This window comes from Phacochoerus africanus, chromosome 4 (genome assembly GCF_016906955.1).
Source record: "Phacochoerus africanus isolate WHEZ1 chromosome 4, ROS_Pafr_v1, whole genome shotgun sequence".
Classification (NCBI taxonomy): domain Eukaryota; kingdom Metazoa; phylum Chordata; class Mammalia; order Artiodactyla; family Suidae; genus Phacochoerus; species Phacochoerus africanus.
The window spans coordinates 81,393,867-81,405,318 of NC_062547.1; the positions used below are offsets into that span (position 1 = coordinate 81,393,867).

At 57.4% G+C, this 11,452-nt stretch overlaps 1 protein-coding gene across 1 annotated transcript; it reads left to right on the forward strand.

Moving 5' to 3' along the window:
- Window positions 1-564: 564 nt before the first annotated feature.
- On the forward strand, window positions 565-10,320 carry SNCB (synuclein beta). Its single transcript, XM_047778054.1, has 6 exons — window positions 565-837; window positions 1,454-1,583; window positions 4,325-4,366; window positions 4,579-4,697; window positions 9,202-9,288; window positions 9,661-10,320. Exons 2-6 carry the CDS (start codon window positions 1,463-1,465, stop codon window positions 9,691-9,693), a joined length of 402 nt encoding a protein of 133 aa, XP_047634010.1. The 5' UTR covers window positions 565-837; window positions 1,454-1,462; the 3' UTR covers window positions 9,694-10,320.
- Window positions 10,321-11,452: the final 1,132 nt, after the last annotated feature.

Below are 11,452 nucleotides of genomic sequence, written 5' to 3' on the forward strand. Positions count from 1 at the left end.
CTCCATTTTCTCATCTTCATGACACTTCTCACAAGCTGAAATAACCTTGCTTGGTTTAAGCGTTGACACATTTATTTTCTGCCCTGTGTCTCATCTGGGCACAGACACAAACTCACCACTGTAAAAGCCCTGAGAGAGAGGGACCTTGTTTTCCTTTTCCACTGTCTCCAGCTTCCAACCTGCCTGGCACCTGTCTAAGTGCACAATAAAAGTTCGTTAAATGAACTGTCCATATTTTACCAAAGAAGAAACTGACATTCAGAAAGGAGAGTTGAGTAACCCAAGGTCCTATAGCTAATAAAAAGCATAGCTGAGATCCAAACCCATCTGAACCCTAAAACCAACTGCAGTATTTCTTCCGCACTCTTACCACACCACACTGTCACCCCCACCAGACTAGGATCTGGGGACAGGATGTAAGCCTGACGCTCCAGGGTCCCCAGCGGCGCGTCCCGGGCCCGCCCCTTGAGGCTAGAGGGCTCCGCGGAGATGTCACCCTCCCCGCCCCCTGTCAGTCAGGCTTGGGGGTGGCGCGGCCGCCAGGGGGGGCGCTGAGCTCAGAGCTGCCGCAGCGCCCGAGCCAGAGCCCAAGCGCGCGTGTGAGCAAGGCACTAGGTGCGAGCGGTGGCTGGCGACGCACCCAAGGCCCGGGCACTACAGCGCCCCGGCTCAGGGCTTGCGCCCCGCCTGCTGCAAACTAACCTGAGCGCCAGGACACGGCCGGATTCCTCAACGGCCCGAGCTCACCCCAGCCCGGCCTAGCCGAACCCCTGCTCCCGCCTGTCGCAACAGCAGCCGCAGCCGCCGCTCCATCCCCAGCCGGGGCCCCGCATCCAGGTGAGGCGGCCGCGCTCCGGGCGCCCAGGCTGAGGAAGGGGTTGGGAATGGAGAAGGGATTGAGTGGGATGGGGAAGGGGATGGAGAACAGAGAGAGCGCCCCAGTGGGTGCGTGTCACTCTGCGCCCCGGGGTATGTCTGTCTGTTGCCCGGTGTCCGCAACTGCCTGGGTGGCAGTGAGGACGTGTGTCCGAGCCCGTGTGTCCGTGTGTATCAGAGAGTCCGTGCGCGTTTGAACGTCTGCGTGTCCTGTGGGTGCACGTGAGCGTGTTCATGGAGTATGTTTGTGTGCACGGCCGTGTGACTCTGTCGTGTGTGTACAGGCAGGACCTGAGGCTTCGCGCCAAGCCCAGCACTCCGGTTCCGCGGGGCTGCAGGTTGCAGGGCCCCGGATAACCGAGGCGGTGGCCCCTCCTGCATCCCCGGTTTCAAGGACGCTAGGACTCGCCGCGGTCCTGTGGCCTCGCACCCGGGAGGGGGAAGGCGGGAGGGGACTCCGGCCCGGAAGGCGCCCGGGTCTCAGGAGGGAGAGGAGGGGACACCTGCGTCCCTCCGGAAGGGCTGGGGTGAAGATGCGGGGCCAGCGCACCGGTGCCCATGTGTTCGCCCTCCCCAGGCCGCCAGGATGGACGTGTTCATGAAGGGCCTGTCCATGGCCAAGGAGGGCGTCGTGGCCGCTGCGGAGAAAACCAAGCAGGGGGTCACCGAGGCCGCGGAGAAGACCAAGGAGGGTGTCCTCTACGTTGGTGGGCAAGGGGCAGGGCTTCAAGGTCTTGGGGGGTTTGGGTGCCTCCCAGGAGAGAGCGGAGCCAGCATCCTTAGAGGGCAGGAGTCCGGGTCCGGGCAGGGGAATATGAGTCAGCAGATGGGGCAGGGTGCACAGGGGTCACTGAGGACATAGCCAGGGACAGAAGCCTGGGTCAGTGAAGAGATCTGGGGGTGCAGGAAGGGTTGGTGAGGGTGGAGTTCAGCTGAAAGGCCAGGGACCAATGCTGGGGTCAAAGCAGAGGGCCTTCTTTTTCTTACTCTTCCCATTATTAATAGTTACCTGGTGTTGAGCCCTTACTCTCTGCCAGGTCCCGTGAGAAAAACATCCATAACCTTCAGTACCTCATTTAATGCTCCCTGCTCATCTCCAGACCAGGGAGACTGGGGTTCCCTGAGGTTTAACCCTCTTGCTCAAGGTCACAGCTGATCAAACCTGAAACTGGAGTTTGAGTTGAGCTTTATAGATTCCAAAGTCCCACCTTTCCCCTTGCCACCCTCCCTCCTCTGCAACTGGGGCTCCCTCCTAGCCCTCCTTCCAGGTACTTCCCCCTCTGAATCGCTCTCTGGGTCTCCCTGCCTCCTTGCAATCCCTCCACGGGCCTCTCTCCTCTGGGTCCAGCGTCCTTGCAGCTGCCAGCTGTCAGCAGAAGGGCCAAGGGGTTAAAACATCTCACCCTAAGTGGGGAAGGAGGGTCATTTGCATCAACAGAGGCAAGAAACTGATATTTCTGAATTTCAGTGCTGGTTCGGGGTTTACTTTTGTGCAGTGGGTAGAATTATCCCCCATACAGGCTCTAGAGAGCTGGATAACTTGCCCATGATTATGGCAGATTTGGGATTGCGGTCATCTGAAAAATACTGATTGACCACCTACTGTGTGCTGGTAGTGCCAGCTCTCCTGATAGTGATGTCAAGCATTCCAGTGGTGGGGTGGGACACCGGGTGGCCAGGGTGGGGGACCACTTTGGTCAGGTAATCAGAGGGTAGCATTTGAGCTGAGCCTGACTAGTCAGGAGGGTGGGTAGGGGGACGAGTTGGAAAAGCCCTGTGCAAAGGCCCTAGAATGGGCTGAAGGACACTGGGTTAGAGAGCAGAGGGCAGAAGGCAGTGATAGAAGATGAGGTCAGAAAGGTGAGCAAGAGCCAGTTCATGAGGGGCCCTTGCAGGCCAGGGCAAAGCATTATCAGCATTGCCAAGACAGACTGCAAGCCAGGGACTGGCACAATCTGATTTCAGTATGGAAAGGTCCCTCTGGCCTCTGGGGACAGAATAGATTGCAGGGGGACCTGCTGTAAGGTAGCAAAGCCACCAGATAAGAGTGGCTGGAACTAGGGCAGAGGTGATGGAGACTGGATGAGGACTTGAGCCCACACCTGCTGGACCCCAACTCTGGCCTCCCACCTGCCTCCTCCTTCAGCCCTTTCACACCGGAAGACCCCTGGTCTCTCAGCCCCTCCTCTTCCTCTTAGATTGGCACCTCCAGCTCCTCCCTCTGACCTGGAAATCCTGATAGCCCCCAGTTTCCCCTCATCAAAGCCTCAGCTCCCTGCAGCAACATTCAACACCTCCCAAGGTCCTGATTCAGTTTCCTTCACTCCGAGCACAGAGACCACCATCGATGGGCTCCCTGATGGCCCTGAAACCTCATCCTTCTGCCTCGCCTGTGCCCAGAATACCCTCCGCAGCCTCCTTTCTGTGTATCCTCCTGCCCCCCATTCGTCAAGGTCCAGGCAATGTCCCCTCCCCAACCATGTACCCCTCCCATTGAGGCTGGATGTCCTCTCCCCACTGCTTGAGGTCCAGGGCACCATCTCTGCTCTTCTCTCTCCCCCATCTGACAGTGATCCCTTGGCCTGGGGCCTGACACAGAGCAGGTACCAACAAGCATTTGTGGGGGGAACAAATGGATGTGTGCATGTATGGGGGGGCGGGGGGGGCAGGGGGACCCAGTCTCCGGGGCTGGTGGGCTTTACCCTTGAGAATTCTGTCCTCCTGTGCCCACCTCTCCTCCTCCCACCGGCCTCAGCTGGCCCAGACACCCATTTCTGGCTCCACCCAATGTTGTCTAGGTTGCCAAATCCTCAGGATGGGAGACTCACCACTGCCCACCTGAGGACAGGCTCCCTTGCCTTTCCCAGTTGCTACCCTCCTGGGAAGCCCAGCCAATGCTGTGGGTGTCTGTCCTTAGATCATCCTGAATCTAAGACACTCCCCACTTCGGCCAGAAGGACAGATTGCACCCTGGTTAGAAGAGAGCCTTTAGAAGAATTGGAGCGTGGAGGGTGGGGGGAGGGATGAGATGTGTGTGTCCTTGGGTAGGGTGTGGGCAGTTATGCATCAGGAGCACCAGGGGCACCTTTCCAAATACAGAGCCTTTTTGCCCCGCCCCCAGCTCCACCCCCACACCTACCCCATCTGCTCACATCCTGGGCAGAGGATTAAATGAACTGGGGCAAATAGAGTGCTTTCATGGGGCACTCAGGCAACAGCCACCTGAGGGTGTGGGTACTGTATCAGTGGGGGGGACAGACAGTGGGAAAGACTGAGGATGTAAGTGGGGTGGGGGGCACTGGTGGGATGTGGGGGCCTAAGGAGGCAGTGATGGGGCCAGGATGCCCACTGCTGCCTGGGTCCCTCCGCCCCCTATGTAACCACTGTGCTTGCTGGAGCCTGTTTCCTCAGCTCAAAACCCTTAAGTGTGCTCTTTTTGTCCCTGCAGGAAGCAAGACCCGAGAGGGGGTGGTACAAGGAGTGGCCTCAGGTACCAGCCCAGCCCTGCCCTGCCCAGCTGTGTCCCATCCCCTTGGCCTGGGATCTGGCTGGGATTCAGAGAATGGGGGAGGGGATGGGCAAGGGCACCCCCAAGGCTTCTTAGAGGGTGTGCTCCCTGGGAAGGCTGGCCCTGGGGCTCTACAGGAAAGGGGACATCTACACCTGCTTCATCCTAGCCCCCAAATCTTTTCCCTGATGCAGTGGCTGAGAAAACCAAGGAGCAGGCATCACATCTGGGAGGAGCTGTGTTCTCTGGGGCTGGGAACATTGCGGCAGCCACAGGCCTGGTGAAGAAGGAGGAGTTCCCCACTGATCTGAAGGTGAGCACGCACACAGACACACACAGACACACACACACACACATGCCAGGCACACCCATAACCAGCCGCCAGGCTCCCTGCTCCCCCAGGATCCTCCTAGACTCTGCTCAGAGTGAGTCTGCGTGAAGCTGGGTCCAGGCGTGCTGCTCCCTGTGTCTGTGACCTAGATTGGGCTGGATACATGTATCCTGCTGGTAAGTGTGACCTGGACCACTTTGTCACTGATTGTTCACTTATGTCTTTTCAGTCAACAATATTCATGCCAGAGAGGGACTGTTCCAGAGGTTACCCCAGTGAATAGGTTCCTGCATTCATGGAGCTGACACTGTAGGGGGAGGAGATGCAGTAACAAACTAACCAATAAGCAAGATGATTTCAGACAGGCGTGTGTGCTGTGAAGGAAAGACAGCAAGGGTGATGGGATAGAGTCAGGAGGTGAGGGGGCTACTTTACTTGGGAGGGCTTCTTTGAGGAGGTGACACTAGAGCTGACACTCAAGGGAGGAGGCAAGCCACGTGGGAAGTATATTTCAGGCAGCAGGAACAGCATGTGCAAAGGCCCTGTGGCAGGCATGAGTAGAAGGGGGCCATGGGGAGGGGTGAACTGTGTATCACACCTTTGTGTAGACGTGTTCCCCCATGGGTCTGTTCCCCCAGCATCTGTTTGGGGGATGCATACATGGGGATAATCAGATGCTTTCATTAGGGCATGCTGTGGGGTGAGAGCTGTGAGCTCTGGAACCCCCCAGATCTGGATTTAAATCCCAACTACTTCCTGACTGTATGACCCTGGACAGGTCCCATCATGTCTCTGAGCCTGAGTCTTTGCCTCTAAGACGGGAGAGGAAGAGAAGAGAACTCATGTAGATGAGAGATAATATAGATCAGATTCTCAACAACTTCAGTGTGTCTCAGATCACCAGGAGGCCAGGTTAAGATACAGACTGTTGGTCCCACCCCTAGAATGTCTGATTCAGCTAAGGCAGGGCCAGAGAATTTGCATTTCTAACAGGTACCCAGGTGATGTGGATGCTTCAGGGACCACATTTTGAGAACCACTGATGTAAAGAGCCTGGGTAGCATACAGTGGGTGCTCAGTACGAGAGTGGGCCCATGATCATATGAGCTGTCTGTGTGGCCCCCCAGGGGTTCGTATCACCACAGGTGTGCAAGGACGTGTGCTGCCATGACAGTCTGCTTTGTGCATCTTATGTTTGTACTGACTTACCTCCCGTGGGGTGCTCTGAGCTCACTGCCATCCACGCACAAGCAGACTCTGCCACCGTAGGGGCGGGGCCTCCTGCAGGTGGGGTTTAGATGAGCGGGAATTCAGCACAAGCGTATCTGTTAGGCTGTGGGAAGAGACTCATAGCACCTTCAGCTCCAGACATTTTGCACAACTGTTGGTTCTTTCCCCTGTCCGAAGGCTAGGATCTGACTCACAAGTTCTGGTTCAAGTCCTGTCTCTGCATTTTCCCAGCTGTATGACTCCCCATTTCTTATCCTTATGTTTCCAATGATCGCTCCCCGTTCATTGAGCTCTTGTGCGGGCAGGCGCTGTTCTAGACACTGTACAGGGAGTCACTCACTGAACCTTCATAACCTATAAAGAAGAATCACAATTAGCCCACTTTACTGATGAAGGAACTGAGGCTCAGAGAGGTGAAGTGACTTGCCCAAGATCTCCATTCCTGCCTGCTTCCCCACCCTGAGAAGGTAGTTGGGAGGATAAGCTCAGGTCCTTGTCACCAGAGTTGCCCGGTATCGACACAAGGCCAAGCCCAGTGCTGAGGGCCCGGGTGCAAAGGGGCAGGTCTGGGCCTGAGCTGTCAGCTTCCAGGCTCTTGGTGAGGGGCCTTTGCACAGAACGATTTCTCTCAAGCCGCCTTCCTCTTACCAGCACTGGTTGACACCTCAAACCTCCTCTCTCAAGGGAGCTCAAGATCATAGATTTACAAACCAAAGCCAGGTCTCTGGGGCCCCTGGGCCCACGGAGAAGCCGTGCAAGTTGGGGCAGGGGGACACGTTTCTGTCTCCACCTTCCAGCTGCTTACATACGCTGTCATGGAAGCCTCCTCATATTCACAGAGACACCCTCCCATTTCCCATCCGAGGCAGCTGAGCTCAGAGGTGAAGTGACTTACCTGATGCCAAACAGTGAGTGACCAGGCTGGGATGGTTTTTAAGGGAACTCTTTGAAGTACAGCATTCACGCAGAAAGCAATGCAGCCCCATGAAATTTCCACAGACGGGGAGTTCCTATTGTGGCATAGCAGAAACGAATCCAGCTAGTATGTATGAGGATGTGAATTCAAACCCCGGCCTTGCCCAGTGGATTAAGGATCCGGTGTTGCCATGAGCTGTGGTATAGGTCACAGACTTAGCTCGGATCTCGAGTTGCTGTGGCTGTGGCACAGGCCAGCAGCTGCAGCTCTGATTCGACCCCTAGCCTGGGAACCTCCATATGCCACAAGTGCTGCCCTAAAAAGCAAAATGAAAGAAAGAAAGAAAGAAAGAAAGAAAGAAAGAAAGAAAGAAAGAAAGAAAGAAAGAAAGAAAGAAAGAAAGAAAGAAAGAAAAGGGAAGGAAAAGAAAAGAAAAGAAAAGAGAAAAGAGAAGAGGGGTTCCCGTCGTGGCACAGCGGAAATGAATCTGACTAGGAGGTTGTGGGTTCGATCCTTGCCTCGCTCAAGTGGGTTAAGGATCCAGTGTTGCTGTGAGCTGTGGTGTAGGTCAAAGACGCAGTTAGATCTGGCATTACTGTGGCTGTGGTGTTGCTGTAGCTCTGATTTGACCCCTAGCCTGGGAACCTCCATATGCCTCAATTGCGGCCCTAAAAAGCCAAGCAAGCAAGCAGGCAGGCAGGGAGGGAGGGAAGGAAGAAAGAAGGAAAGAAGGAAAGGAAGGAAGGAAAAGAAATCTTCACAAATGCAACTCTCCCCAAGTCATAGGCACCCAGATCAAGAAACAGAACATCAGCCTCTTAGAATTCTCCTTTGGTTCGCTGGTGGTGCAGTGGGTTAAAAATCTGGCACTGTCACTGCTGTTGGTTTGGGCTGCTACTGTGGCACAAGTTCGATCCCTGGCCCAGGAGCTTCTGCATGCCATGGGTGCATGGCCAAAAAACAAAAAAAAAACAAAAAAAAACCCTTCCCCCCTTACGCCCCCTCCGACCCCCTCCCAGGATCAAGACTAGGGTGAGAGAAGGGAGGTGTCTGGGACACAGAATTTAAGGGGGGCACTTATTCCAGGGTCTCATTTGCATGGCCCTGAGAGTGGGTGCCTTCTTAACACTTGCACCCAGGCACCTGACTCTCCTCACCTTCATCTGGCCCTGCCTCCCCCTCCACAGCTAATTGCTTCCTGACTCCTATCACCCCAAATTAGCTGGGTGTTCTTAATGTGTAGAGCTGGGATTCTTAACATTATATTTCTTTCCTGGGTTCTGGTCATTGCTGAGTGACTTTGGGCAAAACTAACACCCCCACCTCCTGGGCTTCTGAGGAGCCATCCGTAACTGGGGGCAATGAACCAGGCAAGGTGTGTAAACTCATGTGCCCACAGGGCCCACCTACACAGGTAATGTGAAGGCGTTGAAGCTGCCTGGTTGGAGCAGAGCAATTAGAGTGTGGAGGTTCCAGCCCTCCAGGGTCCCAAGATTCTCACCTCCGGCCAGTAGGGAGGGACAGTGGTTACATGTGGAAGTGGGGGAGGTAGTGTGCCCTGTTTACAGGTTCTCCCAGGGGTCCAGGCATGTGCCAACCCACACGTGGCCTTGTGCAACGGTGCATGGACTCCAGGTTACTGGCTGTGCCCACGTGTGCGGCCAGCTCAGTCCTGTGTTTGTGCACATACATGTGCTCACCCACAGGGGGCCGGCCACATGTCTGGCAGCCCCCTATTTGCGTGCCTGCTGGCCTGTACCCGTCTGGGCAGCAGATGCGGTGGGGAGGGGAGAGTCTTAGCTCACACATCCAAGCAACACCATGAGCTGTTGCTTCCAGCTTATCTTAAAATAGCAACAGCTGAAGAAACCAGGCCACACGGGGCCCTGGGGGAGGGATGGGTGGAAAGTGGCAGGGGAATGGCTCAGAGCCCCTGCTCAGCCCTGTCCCTGAGCCTCCATCTCCCTCCAGTCCAGAGGAGCCTCCAGGGCTATCTCTAGGGGTCCCCATACATGCCCCTCCCCCGCGGAGCTGATACATGGGGGGAGGGAGAAGTGGGTGACTGAGTGTGCCGTCTCTCCCCATCCCATCCCGTCCAAATGATGGAAGTGCAGGTGGCTGCCCCCTCCCCCTTGCCATCCCTGCTTCAAGCGGTACTGGAGGGATTTCACTCCTCCATTCCACTTCCAAGGCACTCCAAATCAACCACTGAATTAAAAATTCTGGTTGCACTGCCAACAAAGCCTAGCCTTCCCTCAATCAGCCAAAAGCTTTCCAGGGTAGGAATGGGGGGGGGATTCCTAGCTGGCCTCACAGGACCTGTCTCTTCTCTGCCTTCAGCCAGAGGAAGTGGCCCAGGAAGCTGCAGAGGAGCCGCTGATCGAGCCCCTGATGGAGCCAGGAGAGAGTTATGAGGAACCGCCCCAGGTGAGGGGTGGCAGGGCCGGGTGGGGCTCTGGGCATTGGAGGATTGCTGCCCTCCCCAGTGGGGGTGGGGTGGGGAGTTCCAGAAAGGATAAAATTGGGCCAGGGAGCTTCAAGCCCCCCTTTTCCAGAACCCAGACCCCAGAGGTGGCAGCAGGGAGGGAGGACAGATGGAGCCTAGTACTGGGCCCCAGGCACCCCTGCCCAGAAACATCCCAGCTGTCCCCAACCGCCCGGTTTCTCCCGGCCCCGTGGGAGGGGCATGAACAGTTCCTCCTTGAGGGGGAAGGGTCTCAGGGCAATGGCCTGGCCACTTGGTCTCCAACCCCTTCCTCTTTTGCTCTTCTTCACTCCACCCCCATCCCCCTGATGCAGGAGGAGTATCAGGAGTATGAGCCAGAGGCGTAAGGGCCCAGGACGGCCCCTCACCAGCAGCACAACCCCTTCCCTGTCCCCTGCTCCTCTCCCCCACCCCCCCCACCCCCAGAGCCAGGGCTGTCCTTCCACCCTTTCCCCTCAAAACATGAGATCTTCCTTCGCTCCGAGGCGCCCCCCTCGGAGCCTGTGTTAGTGTCTATCTGTCTGTCCTACCCGCCCGCGTCCAGGCCTGGGGGGTGGACAGAGCCGGGGCTTCGGCCACGGCTGGGAGCCTCGCCCCACCTATGTTGCCCCTCCCTGCCCCCTCCCCTTCAGTGTCTGCGCGGATGTAGCATGTTCTATGTGTGTTTAAACTAAGATCAGAAAGCGACGGCTCCCCTCCACCCCGCGACAGAGGCTCTTTAAGGGGCGCCGGGGCAGCCCCAGAGCCCCCCCACCCCACTCTCACATCGACCCCAAGAACCTTTTTTTTAAAAAAACAAAACAAAACCAGGAGCCAGTCTGTGCCATGCCCCCTCCCCCAGCCGGCCCGGTGTGAGCGCTGGCTTCGTGTGTCGTGATTGTGGCATGGAGAGTCCCCCACCCTCGTGTGAGCGTGTCCTGGGCGGGCGGGCCCGACCGCCCCCCGCGTGTCCACGAATAAAGCCAATCTGTCTGCAGCAGGCGCCGCACGGGCAGGGCTGGACTGGGCTGGGCACCGGGTTGGGGCGGCCAATGGGCTTCCAGGTCCCAGTCTGCCCCACTCCCCTCTTTGGGGCTCAGCACACTCAGCCCAGGTGCAAGACTGACTACCTCGGGCCTCAGCTTCGCCATCTCCTACCCTTTCCCCGGGGACGACCTGGAGGGGCCTCCTCGCTGAGGCTGGGACTCCCTGCTCGCTGAGAGACCGGAAGGCGGCCTCGGGCGCCACCTGCTGGAGCGTCACCTGCTGGAGGTGCACGGCGGAGGGAAGCCTGGAGCCGTGGAAGTGCAAGGCAGACAGACTCACACCGCAAGGTACTTGCAGCGCAGGCGCATCGATGGCCACGCCCGCGCGGACTCGTATGCATCTACGCTGGTCCTTGCGCGCCAGCCCAAGTGTAGGAGCCAGGCAGGCGCGCATCTGCACGTAGGGGTGCACGCACGCTGGCCGACAAATGCAGGCCGGCCCGCGCAGTCACAGGGGCACCGGTACCGCGAAGAAGCTCTTGGAAAACAGCAGCACGAGCACTGGAAGAAGCTGCTAGATGCAAACCTTTGTCCTGGAGAACACTAATGCAAATACCTCTTCGCACACCTCCCCACTACAGAAAAGCTCATCTCAGGGTAAGGGAAAGGGACAGTTGCCCCAGAAAAAAGCAGTGTTCGCCAACCGATACTCCACCCTTCCCAGAAAGGTGCCCGAAAGTTAACGCTCTCTGCTGAGGTGAGAAAGGGTCTGCAGAAATCTGGGAAGTTGGCCTGGAGCCTTGAGCGGATCAGGATTGGCACTAGAGGGCCCCCAACACCGCCTTGGTCTGCGGAAGTAGGGGGCGGAGATGCCGCGGTGCTGCGCAGAGGCCTCGCCTCCATCAAAGCGAAGGCCCTGCTCTGATTGGCACAGAAGCCCCCAGAGCGCGCTCGCGTCGAGGCCCCGCCCCCGTCGATGCAGCGCTCCAGCCCTCCTTTAAGAGAGCTTCTGGCTAACCTGGCTTACATGGAAGCCCCGCCCCCGCCCATGCGGAAGCCCGGTTCTTTGCCGCAATAACCCAACCTGGCCCGCGCGAGTCCCCACCCCTTCTCTGCCAGGTCCTACTTCCTTTGCCATTCA